Source organism: Patagioenas fasciata, chromosome 9 (assembly GCF_037038585.1).
Source record: "Patagioenas fasciata isolate bPatFas1 chromosome 9, bPatFas1.hap1, whole genome shotgun sequence".
Taxonomy (NCBI): domain Eukaryota; kingdom Metazoa; phylum Chordata; class Aves; order Columbiformes; family Columbidae; genus Patagioenas; species Patagioenas fasciata.
The window spans coordinates 20,384,303-20,403,024 of record NC_092528.1 but is presented as its reverse complement, the minus strand read 5'-3'; the positions used below and the strand labels follow the sequence as shown (position 1 = coordinate 20,403,024).

At 36.6% G+C, this 18,722-nt stretch overlaps 1 protein-coding gene across 10 annotated transcripts in view; it reads right to left on the bottom strand.

Annotated features, from left to right (window-relative positions):
* NAALADL2 (N-acetylated alpha-linked acidic dipeptidase like 2) overlaps positions 1-18,722 on the bottom strand; it is a 444,279-nt gene that overhangs the window by 173,159 nt on the left and 252,398 nt on the right. For all 10 annotated transcript variants that reach the window (XM_071812576.1, XM_071812575.1, XM_071812577.1 and 7 more), the window contains one exon: positions 11,285-11,404. In XM_071812576.1, the coding sequence (XP_071668677.1) occupies positions 11,285-11,404 (120 nt within the window). The remainder of the gene's footprint in view (positions 1-11,284; positions 11,405-18,722) is intronic.

The window sequence follows — 18,722 nt, the reverse complement described above, 5'->3', positions numbered from 1 at the left end:
CTATGTCAGGTAAGGGTTTCAGGCTGACAGAGGACATTTCTTATGTTATGTTCTCATAATAAAGATGAAGTCTTTTTTCTGGTCAGTAAAAATTTCTTGACAGAAGCCACAAGCAGACAATCATTCTGGATGAGCGACTGTCTGTGCATGACACCATGACAGTTTATGGTAACAACATTTCAAGAATAACAGTACTAGGCTATGGCCATGACCTTATCATCATATGAGAGTTATACCTGAATAAACACCAGGCATGTCTTCTTTTGCTAGCGGGGACTTGGTCCTGTCAAATATACTAAGCAATACATTGAAATATTCTCTTTTCATCAAATAGATGGTTTTCTAATGCACTTAAAGATAAGGCTGTGTTTCCACGTTCTTCTGGCGCAAGAGCAGAATGCTGGAAACCTCACTGTATAAAGCTTATCTCTCTAGTGAGAAATAAACTTTTATTGTCATATTAACAGTCAAACTAATTTTGTCATTAACACATAGGTTTTCCCAAAATGAAATAATGTACTCTAAGTTTTATTCTGCTTGTTTGCTGAATAGAAAAAGGGAGAAATAGGAGCTATAAGCTACTCTCCCACTGTTAGCACTGCTGTCACTAAGCATTGAACAATTCTGCACTTTTGGTAGGTCAGAAGCAATCCTTATTTTCTGAATCTGTATGCTTTGAAACTATTTTATTTTCAAAGAATATAAAGCACTTTGAGTGGGAACATCAGATTTAGTCCTTTCAATGTTCAATGAATATCTACAGTGCTCACATCAAAATTCATTCCAGTCAGGTCTACTTGCAAACAGTACAAATCAATAAATTATCATTTTAACAAAAATCTCATCTAAAAAGCAAAGTGTATTTGTGAGACCCACTTTACACTTGCAAAGGGTACAAGTTTTCCAGAAGAAAGTACATGCAGAAATGAGCAGATGAAAACAAAACACTACACACATTTACAAACAAATTACATTGTATATACAATGTTGCACACAGACACAAAATTCTGGGTATGATATGCTCACATGCTTTCTTTTCTTTTAAATGGTACCATCTCAACCTCTCATAATTAGCTGATTTCTGATTAACTGTATCACACTGAAAAGGAACAAAATGTAAATCAAATACTCTGTAGTGTCAATTTCTCCTCTTTTATCACACTCTGTATTACCCTCCCAACCTCATTTTGTTGGCCAGGGCGAAAGCCATTTTTCAAAGATGCTCCCCCAAATACCAGGTGTGAAGCCCTGTGTAAATACTTACACTATTTCTTAGATTTTTCAAAATAAGAATGATATATATACTGTTTTGAATGGGATTGCTGCTACCTACAGTTTTTACACAGAAAAAGGTCACAATTCTCCAGTCTAAATATCTTCTCTGTGTCTCATTTTTATGGCTCACGTACAGCACCTTGCAATAGAGACTACTTGCACTGCCAGGCACAGCAAGTGCCCATAAAGCCTGTGCAAGCCTCACCATTTATCTTATATTGGAAACAGCAGATCCAACGTATCACAGATGCATGCAATCAAGTGGATTGCTAACAGAATCAGAAATTAAGATGTCATATGCGTTTACTGAGAGATAGCAATGTCTACAGCAGTCAGAGGCACAGGACTAATTCATTTCTAATCTGTCATAAATATTTCTTAAACCTGGTATACAAGAATTACCTGAATTCACAGATTTGGTCTTGCCTTTTTCCTCTTTTACTCTATAATATGATAAACAGGAATGAGCCATGGTCAAGTAGTTAAGTGGATTAAATGTTGTCGGTTTTCCCCTGAGATGACAGTAGGAGGCCTGACTGAAATGAGTTGTCAGGTGAGTTCCCCAGTGGACATTTTATATCATAAAACCATCACACAGAACTGAATACTGATATAAAAGGCAATATAGTCAGTTCCCACTCCAGGGAAAACCAAGATTGACTTAGAAGTGAAAAATATGCTTCCCTCTTATTGAAAGGGAGGTCTCTCTGGCTGCCTCAAGGTCACTTCTGAGGCTGCATGGGGAGAGTTCTTATGAGTTCTTATGATGCCTGCATAATAACTTACAGCAGAAAAACATAAATAACAGGTCCAACTGTCAGTGCAGACACTCCTCCGGCCTTCAGAAAATGCAAAAACTCTGTCCTCCATCTAAAATATTACCTGTATTCAGATATAGTTGTGCACTGTACTGACAGATCTCGGCCAATCCACATACTATAATTATTTACAGTTACAAGACTATCATCAGCAAATGTGGAAGTTTCTTTTGTTTAGTTCTTTGGGTTTTGTTTTGGTTGGTTTTTTTGTTTGTTTTTTTTTTTTTGGGGGGGGAGTGGGGTGGTGACTTGTTTGTTAATCTGATGAAAAATCTGAGAAATGTAAGTAAAAATATAAAAGTAATGTGAAATTTGGAACTATTAATGAAAAATATTACTAGTCTAATAAATAGTAACGTATAACATTATTATTTAACATTGATTAATAAATATTACTAGGTTAATAATATGGGATTCTAAGCCACTTGAGGAAAGCAGTCCTGACCAATTTTAACTCAAGGTTCCGGGGCGGTGATCATGCAATTTTTGGTTTCTCTCCCAACAAACATCAGGAAGCTTAGGGATCTTTTTTATGCAACATCCTTGACTGACCATTCATATCAAAAAGCACCAAAACCAATACTCAAAAAAAACCCCAAGCAAAAACCAAAAAAACCACCATGAATGATCACAACTCAAACTTCAAATATGGAAAATTAATTGCTTTCAGAAAATTGCTTAGAATAAATGTAATACTAAAACCAAAACAAACATTTAAAAACAAACAACATCCCTCCCCCCAAAAAAAAAACAAACCCACTTAAAACCATAAGAAAATAGTATAACATATAAATTGAAACAAGTTGCCGTTTACTTAGAGTTCTAGAGAAAACAAGAAAGATAAGTTTAAATTTGTTGATCATGTTGCTGTGAATTATTCACTCAGACCTAAAGATGAAATTAAAATGCCTCAGTACTCATATTGAAATGCACAATCTTCTCCTGTTAAGTGAAAAATATGTTAATTGTGAAAGAACTGCCTTCTGAACAGAAGGTTAGTTTAATGTTTTGGCAACTGAAACAAAATGTTCCAAGTGGCTAATGCTGTACTTGCAAAGACGGTGCCAATTGTATTTGTAATGATGGACTTGGTGTTTTGCTTTTCAATTCACGCAGAGGCATCAAGAGGCCCTAATGGCTAAAAGTGAAATTTTGACTTTGGTGTTCTACAACTTTTTCAGCATTACATAGAGAAAATAAAAAAATGTAATGCTAAAAGTGACCCTCCTTCACTCCCCCACCAACAAGGAACTTCCAAAATCCTGAGGACAAGCAGTTACATATTTTATCCAGGTATGTTCCACAAAACCCAGCTACAGAAGATCTGAAAAGAGTACATCAAATAACCCTAGGAAAATAATGCACAACTTTCACAGGCTATAGAATGCAAAGTATAAAAACCTAGTTTCACTGATGCCAAAGAAAAGGTTGGCTATCAGCGTTCAGCAAGACCATGTTTCTACTGGAAGTTCTGATATGATGCAAATCACAGGTGTATTTGAATGGGCAGAATTCAGATTTTCATATGTAAATCACAAGTGATGATTTTGTGAACCAGTTCTCACAGATGAGTCTCTAAAGCCACGTAGAACAAATGCAGATCAAATCAAGCTCTGAACCTGGCTATATTTCCTAACATGTAGGACCAGCCTCCAAGTTATTTCTATTCAGAAAGCCCACTGGGTTACTGAAGCAATTTTTTGCTCAACTGTGTTAACTAAGATGCACTTAGCAAAATAGGTGCCACAAGTAGCAGTAATCTGTGACATCCTGATTTACCCAGTAAGACCTTGATCCTATGACCAAATTTATGTATTTCTGTAATTTGTTAAATAAAGTTTTACATAAATACTATGTTCAGTAATGACTATTGATACCTTTCAAACCAGTTCACAGACATGAAAAAAGAATTATTAAGACGTAATTAATATGAAATAAGAAAAAAGACCTAAAAGAGCATAAAGAGGCCATACAATAGGCATAACTTTTAATATAATAACTCCTTTTAATGTAATAACTATAGTAACTATTACAGAACATGTCATAGAATTCAAACCCACTACAGAATGAGGCGGGTACTTATAAAACCACTTGTTGCCAGAGGAAAGATGTTTTCCTCTAGTCTCTATTCTGCAAAGTAGAAAACAAGTGGCCTGCACAGTACTGGCCTGTAATTACTCTTTGCAGAGTTGTTCAAGTGGGCAGTTCTGCAGATGGATGGCATGGGTTGCATTGCTTCACCTGGTCCCGCGGCTGACACAAAGAACCTAAAGGCAGACGTGTTCTGGCAGGACAAGATTTTATATATTCACTCCTCATCTCTAATCAAAGCTCCTGTATCTTCCATTTTCTTTTTCTCAGCTGCTGTTGAAATCAAACAGTATGTGCTGGAACACGTAAGCTGAAAAAAGGTCCAGATAATTTGTCTGTCAATGGCTCTTCTGTGAAGTCCAAGCTAACCTAACCTGAAGGGCCAGCTCAATTAGCAGCTCGGGTAGAAAGAGGTGCCTGTAATTCCGTACACAAACAGCAGAAAAAGTGCCAAGACCACTTGCAGAAGCACAACTAGGGCATCTGCAGAAAGAGAAAATTTAAAAGGTTTATATTTTATGATGGAAAGACAAAGTGTGTAAGTCTTTCCTATTGCCCTGCACACGAATATCTGATCAGCTGTGTGGATTTAGGGCTCTGAGGTACAAATTGAGGCAATGGATTTCTTTACTCAGCTCTGCCTCAGACAATTGCCTCACAGCAAAGCCATTTCACTTGACTTTGCACCATTTATCAGGACATAGCACTCAGACAGTAAATTGGATGATTGCATCTACTACTCACTTTTTAAGGGCTTGATAAAATAGAAAATTATGCTTGAGTTTCACACCTCTAAAATCTGACAAGAGCTTCAGAGAACCCCAGAATGAAAATTTTATGAGTAGGCCATCCTCCATGTTTGAATGGGAGCCATTTATTCCCTCACTCAATTTAAGCCCATTGTACTACAAAGGAGGAGACCTGCTGTAAAATGGTCAGCCCTTTCCCTCAGGAAACAGCGATTCATAATGGGAGCTAGACTAATTTTTCAAAGGATGCATTTAATATATGTAGTGAATGTGCAATTAAACACCCAATTGAGTATATGAATATTTAGAATTATTTTCCCAAGAGAAAATTAAGTGTTCAGTGTTATTGAAGACAGTCGAGTAGCTAAGAGTTCAGTGTTTGATTCAGCAGTAGGACTTCAGGACCTTCTCTATCAAAGCAGAAGAGAAAGAAAGAATAGGAACTACAGCTGGGACTGCAAAATTCTGTGGCATCAGAAATGCAGAATAATCAATACCTACTTTTGCTCATTAATTTACATGTCCCCTCATTTACTCCGCTAATAGCTCATTTCTCTTTCCGTTCAAACAAATCCAGGGGTTTGTAATCAAAAAGGAAATAAGTAATAACCAAAAGTCGCTTTACTGATGCAACCAAAGTGTTAATTACTTGAGAATATTGACAAGTTATGCTACAATTATGCTTCTTCCCAGATATCAATTGCTTTTCTCCTACCCCACCCCTTATAAATTCTTCATACTGCATACAAGAGCTTCTATAACTTTCATCCATACTACCTATACCTATGGCTTGAATTTTCAAGAAGGGAAGGGATACAATATAATTAAAAATTGCATAGCACTCACACTGGAAATGGGTATATAGAGACTTAAGGAGCCTTGGAAAAAAATTCCATTCTACTAGAGGAAAACAAAACACAACACAACAACAAACAAATAAACAAAACAACAACAACAGCACCCCCAACAAACCAAAACATATGTAGGGCATTGAAGTTCCCTAAACAAAAACATTTTGGTCAATACAGTTTATATATATATATATTTATATATGTACACACTGTACCTATATATTTATCTGTACATACGTATATACACGCATATACCTGTATATATATAGGGAAGGAGGAAGGGATGGAAGAAGAGAGAGAGTCCTAGTTAAATGGAGATTTAAAATGTAATCTTCACAGTTTCATGTGCTAGCCATAAAACATACCAGACAGACAGAAAGAAAGAGGAGTGTAGAAAAGTGAAATAGCTTTTTCCAAAGTAAACTTTTTTAAAACTAACACAGTTATTAAATAGAAGCCTTTTGCAAATTGCCTTTATTCTGAGGATCTTTAATATCTTCCATTTAGTAAATCCTTATCTGTAAGTGCTTGCCAATAACCTCTGCATAAACATGCAAGCATCCACATTTCTAAACTTCATGACAGTTAAAAAGCAATTTTATGAATATTTATGAAGGCAGTAAATTATTAAAATAAATATAGATATTTACACATTAGAACAACATCTTCATTTAATGGATGTGGAAAAAATGTTAATATGTGAACATTTTAAAGATGAAGTGGTTTGGCCTTCAGGGCTTTTGTTACTCTATTAAAAGTTAATTTAGGACAGAAATTACAGCTTTTTCTTGAATCTCAACCCCAAAAGATTAAATCATGATCAAGACTCAACTCACAACACTTTTCAAAAAATGAATCCATTTATGGTATTTCCAGAGGCTGGATATTGAAACTGCTGTGCAGTTCTCCCTGAAATAAAAAAAGCCTCCTCTGGCTTCTTTAGTGTGCTCACAGTGGTGACATAGATGAGTTTTATGGCAGAGGAGCTGGGTGCTGGTGAGGTGGTTTCATCAATCTTTCTGTCACCACACATTTTATACTATTAGAATATGTTTCTTGTCTACAAATGCAGCAGGCAACTCAAGTTGCTCTTTCTCAAGAAGGTGTTCTACATCACAGAAGTGATTTGCTTAATCACTAGTAATAAAAACAATAATCTTTCTCCACATTTACGTATACTCCTGATTCAAGGACATCAGGGAGTCTGCTCTGACCTCCTGTATGCAAATGGCTCCTGAAGTTCACCAGTGATCCAAATTACCTGAGTTGCACCAAAAAACAAATTTGCCTTCTAGTCAGAACATAAGGAAGCAGTCACTTCCAGTCTGAGGGTGTGAAGAGGCAAGTATCTACCTTTGTTTATGGTAGTTAATGCCAGAAGTTGCACTTCACTTCTGCTCTACATTTGTCTCACTTCAGCTTCCTCAAAGAAGTTTTTCTTCTTCCTTAATCCAGTGCCCTCTTCATTCAGAAACAAGCCAACTCTTACAAGTGTCTCAGGATAGTCACGAGATCCATTTAGCAGTAACCACAGCAGTTCAAAGTTTTTCCTTCGGTCAGTTATTCAGCACCATGCCCTTTAGCCAAAGATTAGTAGCATCATGGCACTACCAAGTTAATGAATCATCTCAGCACTCCCCCATACTCTTCACTTCTCAGTGCCCTGGCTTACTTTGTGCTGGTATAGAAAATGGTCACTGCAGGTGCTGGCAGCAGTAAGTTCCTAAACCTTTCAGTTTCATTTGAAAATGACTCTGCCTTTGCCATACTATAACTTGTTCCAGCCCTTGAAGCATTTCTACCATTCTTTTGTCCCACTTCTAATGTTCATTTTATAACAGACTACAGAGTCTTGCTCCCTTACGGATCTCAATAGTGCCATACCAATGGCAACACCCCTTTCTAAACCTCCACTCCAGCCTGTGCTTTATATATACATTAATATAGATCCTTATCCTTTTTTCTTCACAGTAATGTAAGACCTGTGTTGTTTTTTTTTTTTTTTCCCCTGGAGTCAATACTCTCTTTGATATTTTATCCTGCTATAAAGGTGGGGTCCATGCTGTTTCTTTTCACATGTATAACTTATGTGGCTGTAGTAAGATACTCTCCATTTGCAAAGGTCCAGCTTAAGGGGTTGAGATGTGTCTGTGTGGCTGTGCTGATACTCCAGGAAAGGTACCCCCTGCCATAACTGCCACCCCTCTTGCCCTGATCAGATACAACGTTTTGTTCAGTGGGACAGAAATACAATACTCCCAATAAAATCTGAAAATCATATTCTATTACATAAACTAAGGCCAGATTTCTACAAATCTTGTTCTCACAAAGCAACTTAAATATATGTACCTCACCAAATTTAATCAGAATTTCTCTCATTAAGGATTCAACTGCATATTCTAACAGTGCATTAACTTCAGGTTTTCCTGTATATTCCAAATTGCCTGTATAGTTAATTTCCAAGTTACTATAAGCTCTGAACCCTGTTTGTTGCTCTCAGTGTGTCTGAAGATATGAGAGATGGGTCCAGTCTGAAAAACTGAAAGTAGAAGTTCCAAATTATTCTCAACCTTGATCCTCCCCCAAAGTTGGTACCCTATCAAACCTCCGTAAAATACTAAACTAAACCTCTACAGCAAAAATATTGTCAGTAATAAAATTATTTTTTCCAAATATTCACATTTCCACCACTTGGGCTTACTTCTATAAATTATTCCCTTGCACATCAAGCTGTTTTCTACGAGCACATACTTCCTTCTGTTAATGTGACATAAAGACTACAGAAATGTTGTTCAGTTTCCATGAAAATCTTTCTGCCAGCAGCAGTTTATTATTACATTCAGGCTTTTTCCATTGGACTCAATACAGAGAGAAAGAACAGTCGAGATTAATTAAAAAAAAAAAAGGCAAATTAAAAACACAAAAGGGGAAAATAGGAAAAATACATGAAAAACAGTAGTTTATGATGGCAGTAAAAGAGAGAGAGGCAAAAAGCATACCCATGCAAGAGAAAATGCAAAGCTGAAAAATAAAGACATGATTAGAAACTCTGTTATGAAGATGAAGCCTTAGCGCAGGATCTGTAGAAATAGACCCAAATCCAGAGTGAACTATTTGTATAATATAAAGTAATAATAATGAGAAACTAAAGAACATTAAAATGTGAAAAATACAAGTTAAGTACCTAAATTAGGAAGAAAGTCAGTTTAAAAAAATTATATATAGCGACAGCTCTGTTATGAACTAGTGTTGTGTTTTAATGTGATGTAAAACCAAGCACATGGAAGAGAGAGATAAGGAAAATATAGGCAGAGGGAAGTACCTGCTGAAACAGAAATGTGAGACTCAATAAGTTCAGAAACACAAAAATTAGGGGGAAAGAAGATACAAAAAGTGAATTCAGTGGTGAGATACTGGGCCCATTTAAACCAGCAGGACTTGCTGTTTAAAGCAATCTTTCTCATACTTTTAACAGCTTAGAATTATTTCACAGCCAAAGAGACACAATTTATCTTCTAAAAAAAAAAAAAAAAAAGACAGTTTACAACCTCAAACAGAAGAAATAAAAAATAAAGGGCAAACTTCCAACCTGCAGGAGCAGAACACAAAGCGTAGGTTTTTAGCTCAGGGCCGCAATGTGCATTCAAAGTCCATCTCCTCATCATACCACACTTTGGTTCATATTGTGCAACAGACTCAGAATGTGCAAAATGGATTCTTTTGGAATACCAGAGAAGCACCAGAAGAGTTGGGGTGGCCTCATCCACCACTGAGCATGGACTTCTTGGACCCAGACTACAGCCAGCCCAAACTAAAAGTCCCTGAGATGTGCTCAGTCCTCAGAGCCGATCCTTTAGCCCTGCTCCTTCAGCCTGCACTGCTTGCTAATTTAGACTCACTAAGTGCTTACAGGAACACAAATTAAATGGGTAAAACATCCATCTCATACACACTTTAGACAGCACTATTATAGAAAACTTCTCATCTTTATCAAATTCCTACTTTCTGAGCCCCAATTGCTGTGCCATTGGTTTTGTCAGTTTGCAGTGAAATGCAGTATAAGATCCATGATGGAAATGATGGACAGCAGCCAAGTTCTAATGATAACTGACCTTTTACGGGTGTAATCAGATTGCATCTAAATGATTTAAATAAACAGCTAAAGCTACTCAACTGAAAATGGCATTTTTATTGAGATAAATATTATTCCTATAGAAAAATCATTAAGTGGTTAGTTTCTGAAACTGTGTTGTGGTCCAGATTGCGCCTTTTATGGCTGACAGAGCAGATCCTGATTCTCTTAACTATAAGATTTGGAATTACCATTCTTTCATAATTGTTTTTGTGAAGTGGGAATGAATTGTTCAAATATTTATTGGGCTAGTGTATTTTCTGAAAGGCAAATAAGGCATTTGATTTATAAAATGTTTGCAATATAAGGCAGTTACTTGACATCTAGAGGCTAAATGAGGTTTATATGTTGATTCTGCTATGTCTAATGTGCAAGTGGACTAGCGAGCTCCATCTCTGCGCTCTCTGCCAGCTCTAGGGTTGGAGGAGAAAGAACAGGCACACACACACCCACATACACCCCTCCCACACATAACTGCAACCCAAGGAGGAGGAAGGAGAGGAAGAAAAACACAGTTCTTGTTCTGAACTGGTGGTAACACATCCATAGTCCAGTAAATCCTAGTGATTTTACAGGAGTGACTGATCATTAATGGCAGGGGGAGTAAATGCCTGTCTTTGTATCTCAGGGAAGCCTGCTGACACATTTTACAGAGCAGAAAACACCACAGAACTCAATGATCTTTTCCAGTTCTCAGTCCCTTTCTTCCCTCTGAGCTGGTAAGGACGGCAGAAAGAACCAAGGCGGCAAAAGCAAATTCTCCAGAGAGCAAGCGTATGTAACATCATGATGAAATCAAGCTATGATGTCATTTCTTACAGCCACAGACAATGTTAGTCCCCCTTACAGTGTACACTCTTGGTTACAATCTCGGTGCTGGCAGCAGCACATCCATGGTAATGTCAGAGGGCTGAGCTTCAGACAGGGGGCTCAGTGGGATGGGACAGACCTGCAGAAGCCAGAGGCCAAGTATGACGTACAATTACGCAGAAACAAAAGATTTCAGTACAGTGCTATATGTACACTTTTAGTGGACACAGATCCAACTATCCTTGCTCTCAGTTGCCTTCCTGACCCCTCCCCACCATGCTTTATTATTTCTTTTAGGGATTCCTTTATTTGCCAAAAGGCATATAGTACACTCAGAGAAAATGTGGGACACTACTGGGGTACTGTGAGATATGCAGCAAAATAGAATCTGAATGCCAGTAAATCATGTCTTACTGGTAAAGAATGTGAAAGTCTTTGTTTTGGTATTTTGAAACAAACAAACAAACAAACAAACAAAAAAAACAAACACCACAAAACCACCAAAAAACCCAACACAAATAAATACTGAAGCTAAAGTGCAACAAGCATTTGACTAACCTTATAAAGCAGAGGTGACTGTCCTAGCTTCAAAAGTGCAATTTTTTTGGTGACGTTTGTAGTGGCTTGAATCCGGATCAAGTCTTCGACGGTCCCATACTGCACATCAACAAGTTCTGCCTGCAAACAGAAGGCAAAGTTTAGACTACACCTATAACCACGCATCACTAGGGGTGCTCCTTCCACAGAAACCAAGCTCTTTGCATAAGTACAAGCACCTGAGCAGAGTTCTGCAATTATCTTACCCCTATTTCCTTATCAGGATTATCTGTAATAATAAAGAGCTTACAAATTCAATCTAACAGATACAAATTTATATCTTTGCAGATTTCATTGATAATTCATCAGCTCTGATAGACACTTGTTTTGTTTTTTTTTTTTGCCAGTGGTTATAATAAGTGCTGTTGATTCTTTTGAGAATATCCCCTCAATGTATTTAAAACCATGTAAGGGATACTAACTTCTGCTAATTTTCTTAAATTGAATCATTCTTGTAAAGCATTTCATTCATTAAAGGAGTGAATGATTATACTGGTCAACTGTAAAAATGTGCAGATAATACATACTTTACCAACCTACAGTTTTATTATGTGGTCCCATGTGACTCCTGATCTTACGTTAACTATTCAAGTATTTTCTTAAAATCCATCAGTTATCCAAGCAGTATACTCAGACAACCATAGTGATAACAGACTACACCACTCTGATGCATAAACTTTTCTATTAATACATATTTTAAAATTATTTAGAGACACTTCGAACTAAATTAAAAGTGTTTAAAGCAGGAACATCTTCAGCTGGGACACAGCAAGAACATGTAGAAAATGTCTAAGTTATTACTAAATGTCAAGCATTGGTAGTAATGGAAAAATACTTCAAGATATGTTTTCAAGGATTTTTATATATATGTGTGTATATATATATATATAATTTAAGAAGGACCAAGGACATTTTTCTCACACATTTATAGCAATAAATTCTGGAGAAGACCAAGTATGAGGATAATCAGTCTTGTACATTATTATTTTAGAATGTTATGAAGCTCTCATGACACCATTGAGGACATTCTGGAACTCCTAATTCCCTACACAGTATTCACATAAAACACAAATACAAAAAGACACAAGAATATTACATGAGTGTTTAAAAATTAAAATAAGAGGAGTAGTAAAAGACAGAAAAGTTTCTCTTCCAGTTTTGTTTTGGTAACTTCATTGCCAAAGGCAACAGTTCTGATTTTTGGGTATTTCTACAAAAATTTCCATTTAATTTAAATTCTAGCAACAGTTGCTTAGAACACATAGGATGTGTGACCTTTTCCTAGATTGCTGAACCCAGGTATTTACCATTACATTATGTCTGAGTTTGCACCTTAACATTGAAGTCAAAATCATACAAAAATGTTGCCAAGGTTCATGTCTTCTTAAATGTATCCTTATAAATTTTCAACTTAACAAGTTTTTAATCTGTAATGTATCATCAGTGCTGTAGTATAAACTAAGTATTTAGAAAGGTCAGCCAAAATTATAAACCACGTCTAGAACAGGGAAACATTAGATTTAACACCGAATGCTGAAATGCAGAAACAGGAAAACTTGCACTTCATGCAGTTTCTTCTGAAATACATGAGGTTTTTAATATCTAAAGAAACTGACAACTATTTTGTAAGAAAATTCAAATGGTGACTACAGGCTGAAGTGCAATATTAGTTGTTTTGTTTTGTTTTTTTTTTATTTTCCCCTGTGTCCTCACCGTATTTGAAAAGTATGATAAAATCAAGTGAAGAAGTTTTTATCCTAGCAGAAGCTATTTTATATTTTACCTAATCTGATGCCTCTGGTTATAAAGAGTTCACCCCAAATGAGGAAAGAGCATTAACCAGCATACCTCCTTGAAGTTCACACAAACTTTAACTCATTCTGTAGATTTCAGCTTTATTTTAATTTGTACCCATAGATGTGTCAATAAATACACTTCAGTGCAATAATTAATAGTATCTCAAAAGTCTTATGACTTGAGAGGTTATATCTAGGCTGACTTCTAGGGAGACCTCTAATCTAATTCCTTTGGACCCAATGCCTTTCCCATTTACCCTCAAGCAAACCAAAAATCAGAGCTTTCATCATTTGTATGAGAGAAACTACACTGAATTTTCCTGAGGCAAAATCAATACACAAAGATATAACATAATGAAGCATCAAACCATTTGCTTCTACAGTATGCTTTGGCGAAAATGAGATCCCTGCCCATCTACATTCATGTGCTGCTTCTCCTCACATCATTTTTGCTGGCTACTCCTCCAGGGTGCTATCCACCGCTCTGTAAACAACAAAACTACATGTTTGCACAATTATTAATGCATTTAGCAACTGCCCTTGGATGTTCTGAGTTAATTTATGGATGCAAACTGCATCTTCAAGAGCTGCTCACTGGTCTCTCCCAGGCAACATAAGCGCTCAGCAAGAGCAGGCAGAATGAAAGGCCCTACAAACGCACAGCTCATTTCTTAATTATGTGAGAACAGGGACTTGACTCCCTGTTGCCCCAAACACTCAGCAAACCGTGTTCTTTGGTCCAAACGTTAAAAGTAAGCCCCAATGCCAAGGCTATTAAATACATTCATACAATGAGAGTACATGTAAGAAGTCATTACATAATGAAAAAGCAGCTGGGTATAATATAACAAAGAATTACATGTGCTTTCATTACACATCTTCCACATGAAGGGTATGTCAAAGCTCAATATAGCAGAAGTCTTTCTTTTGCACTTGCCTGAAAATAAGTATGACCTAAGCCTCTTGTTACTGTCCAGCTTCAGGGGTACTTGCACACTTATATTTCATTGTAACTTCCAAGTGGTTGTCTTCTCATCACAAATCCATGACCTTTAATTTTACTTTTTCGAGAACCGTGGGTAAAAATATTGCACGTGTCTACAAAAGTAAGTTATCACATCCTGGTAACATCACATATGGCCTTGGAGCCAGACATTTGCACAGCTAATCTCAGATCTAACTTGAGTTAAAATGACAAAAAAAAAAAAAGAATAAAATCTCTTCAGTAAAACTACACACGGCTCCTCCCCTCTCAAATGAAGTCAATAACCCACTGGAATAGTTCACAGAAAAGTCATGACATTTATCCGTCCACTCTAGAAAGCAACAGGTAAACATTAGATTACAATAATAATTTTTAAAAATATTCCTACCTCCTTTTTTTATTCTACACTTGAACTTTAGTAAAATTTGTAATAAAAAGCAAATACTATACAGCAACATGAGCTCAGAGTAGTCAGTTTGGCTTTTATTTAATATACTGGGACACAACTAATTGGACCCTTCTAGCATAAAATAAAATATAGAAAAAATACACCTTTAAAATCATGTTAAAGAATCCTATTGAATGCAAAGAGTGCTATCCACTCAGCAATCCACGGAGAAATTTACAGTCCATTTATGATGCATGAAGATATGTTTTAGTCACAACATTCCTAACACATTCAAAAATCATTACTTTTTCTATGTTTTTTCTTTTTTAGAAATGCTTACAAAGTGACATAATTCTAATTTTACACATTCCAGATTTTTAAAAAGCAAAATACACCACCCCTAACAACCCATGTTTGATAAACTATGTTCCTTTGGTAGGACAGTTCTGTTCAAAAAGAAAAGAGAACTCATCCTTTTATCAGGTATCGAAAAAGAGCACTTGTGTACTTGGTTTAGATACTCAAGGGTAAATTCTCTTATGCTGAAACTGGGAAACTGCTAAAGAATGAGTTGTTTTATCCATTTGAATTAAGTACTTATTCTTCAAATTGTTTCGTACTATGCTGTTTGAAAGATATGACTATTTAGGAACAAATTGCGGTGTGCAATATGGAGTTCAGTAGTATTCCCCCATGCATGAAATGAAGTAGGGGTAGGTAATAAAACAAACATTTTTAGAAAAAGTAAATTATTTTATGTTAGCCTTATTATTAGTTTCTAAGTCCCAAAATGATGCTCAATGAGTTGTAAACATTCTATCTTACAAGCTATGATAAAACCCCTCCAAAACAGAAAAGACAGTACTCTGAAAATGCCACAATCAAGACAGTCAAGGATTTTTTCTCAATTTCTTCTACTTATCTCCAGAATGAAAGAGAAAAAACAGTGCACTTCATCCAGTCATGGATGAAAAAAAGAGTATAACAGGTCTTGGAAAAGGAAAAGTATGAATAACTGTATGAAGCAGGTGGCCAACTGGCGTCTTGAAGATGCTGCATGCTATTTTAGAACTTTGCTTTCTCTGCAAATCCTGAGGTAATTAAAAAAATAAGTTAAATAGGTCAAAAATAATAATGAAAATGTGTTTGTCATAGCATGTTGTTATCATTCGATCCACTTGGATGAGGAAGAGAATTTAATAACAGTGTTATACATCTGCACCCAATACACCATCTAAGAGGCTGATTGTGGCTGATTTGCCAGGGGCACACAAGATGGGAAAAAAGATGAAGGGAAAAAACCACAGAAAAAACCCTACAAAGCCAGTACGCCCAGGAAGGGCTGTTTATCACAACATTCAAAATGCAGATGGACTCAGTGCTGATAAGAAGATAGCTCTGCATCTGCTTTAGCTATCAAGGCTGGGAATCCCACGGTAGAAAAGTACCACACCTAAGCAAATAGTTTTATTTGTTAAGAGAATACATTAAGGCTCAGTACTGAGCAAACTCAAAGAATTCTTATCTGAAAGATAAAAATTTATGCAGAGAACAAAGCCAAAAGTAGCATACAGAATGCCTGTGGTCAAAAATCCCCTATTCTTACTGTTACCTGTTGTTTGTGCCACAGTTCAGTAACCTCCAATTATAAATATATTTTACCAAATACCAATCTGTTGATTCATATTACTGAACAGCTTCTATTCAGGAGGTCAGGACCGTAGATATAGCAGTTATGAAAACAGCTGATATTTGGTAGCACAGCCAAGCTCACATTCCTGACAGTTCTGACCTACCGACCAAAACAATGTCAGAAATGGATGACCTAAAGAAAATCAAAGTGTTGAAGAAAACTAAATATTAAATGCTAAATATTAAAAGCTGATTCCTCAGAATTAATACAATTTCTCCAAAAAGCACACATGTAATTCTAGGAGTATCAACACCTCTGTTTTCTAACTGTTCAGGCCTACTACCTCCCCTTCTTTCATTCAAGTCAATACCCTTTACTTGTCCTTCAGCATTCAGCTATTATTTTCAGGTTGGTCACACAGCAAAGGTAAAAGAAACATCCAGCGCATGATCAACCACAAGTAAATAATCTTCAAGTAGTCATTCTGCCTAAAGTAAAAACTCCAAAACATATTTGCAAATTGTATCTGGGAAGATGGTATTGTGCAAACAGGACATAAGGCTAACTTTAATTAAACACTTCACTATAACTTATTTGCACAGCTCTGAAATTGAGGCTGAAGGCAGCATTCAGCAGAGCGTAAAAGTAAACTCAAGCTGGCTGTAGATCAAAGCTGGACATCAACAAATGCAAAGAAAGCGGCAAACATAAAACTAGCTCTTCTCTAAAATTAGAGAAAAGGAAGAAAGAAAAGGGGAGATAATGGAGCTGTGCCCAAGTGTACCAAATGATTTGTCACTGTAAACTCTGCTGTGCGTTCTGACAGGAGCTGCTGCTCCTGCTTCAGCCAAAAGCATCCCTCCGATAATCAGGGTACCACAGCTGTCCCCCTGTGATTGCTGCCACCCAAGTCTCCTTCATTGTCCTATTGTGCAAGCCAGAGACAAAACAAACAGCTATAGCCATCTTTTCTATACTTACTGGATTTCCACAGAAAAGTTACCATTCAAAGTTACTTTCCAAACTTTGTCCTTCACTTGGTTCCAGGCAAAAAAGAGGGACAGAGAGAGACCTGCTGCAGTTGTGGGTTTTGTGGCATCTGATGACTGTCTGTAGTTCAACTGAAGTGCTGAAGGTTGAATTCGGAAACTAATGTGACTAATTATTCATTTATTTTACAGTAATGGCACCTGGTATGAGTAGGATACATCAGTCTTGTTCCTTTGTGGTTAGGACTCCCCAAAGCCAAATGCAAGTGCACTAAGTTTTGTTTATGTTGCTAGGCTAGGTACTATCAGAATAGAAAAAGATCTGAGAAAACATGACCAAAGGTATAATTCAACATTTAGTAAAATAAAGGCAAGTCAGATACAAGACAGAAACACATCAGGAAAGAATTTGAGACAGGTGACAGATTTTAAGGAGTCTCAAGGGGAGGAATTCACGTGAAAGCGTGATTTCTTATAGAGCTGCTTTTGCTATAAAACAAAACTTCCTTTCTTTAGAACTCGGTTTTCATGCAAACACAATACTCCATTGTTTACAATAATTTCAAAATAACACTATCTTTGAAATCCCCTGGTAAGCTTTCCACTCTCTATTTACTTTATGAAAAAATTGGTATAAAGCCTCAAAATCCAAGCATGCTGTCTTCTGGTAGCAAATACTACTTTCAATGTTTTTTGTGTCCTATGACACTTGGACATTCCCAAACTGCCAGAGAAAGCTTGTAGATAACCTCGCGGTAATTACACAGAAATGTTTCTGTGAAATGCCATGAATGACTAAACTGTAAATTTGAAAGTAAATTCCCCTACCATCTTGGCCAAATCTGGACACTCCTTATCCAGACTTTGCATCTAGTGGCCCAGAATGCCCTTTCCTTGAGGTTCTTTTTATGTCTTATTTGAAAACAGGAATGAGAAAAGTCATCTTATGCCTTAAAACATAACAACCCAATGTATTTCCAAGCAACTATGTGAAGCAAGCCAAAAAAGAGATGATTTGTGCAATTTGAATATGAACATGCTGTCTGAGCCCAGACAAGCAAATCATTAATACCTGGATTAACTGAAGCCCATTTTGCTCTATTACAATACTCATACTATGAGATGCACCTGACCAACAATGTCTTGGCAGATTTAAATCACAGAATTTCAATATTGCTCCACATATCAAGATACATGTGTGTGGGTTCATTAAACAACTAGCTGATCGTTAAATAACCAGTGGTTTTAGCTACAAGCACTCCTCTTCAAACAGATTCATCACACTTTCTTTCAAAAAGTATTCTTTGTGTCCAGTTTTTATTACATAATACTGCACACTGCATTACAATGTCAGCTAAAACTGCAATTTGTACCAAAACAGGAAGAAAAAAAAAAAGATGTCCCTTAACCTCAGTTTGAGAGAGTCTGGTCTTGCAGAGGGAATTCAGTCACAGACACGTTTTGCATGCTCTTGCTTCCCCCTCGTCTTACCTGCTGCTCAAACAGCTCCATCCCGCTCCACCTGCTCCAATAGCTTCTGCTGTTCCAGTATCACTTTTAGAAAGCTTAACTTGTTTGCTTGCTTTTTATAGCTAATAGTGGGTTTTT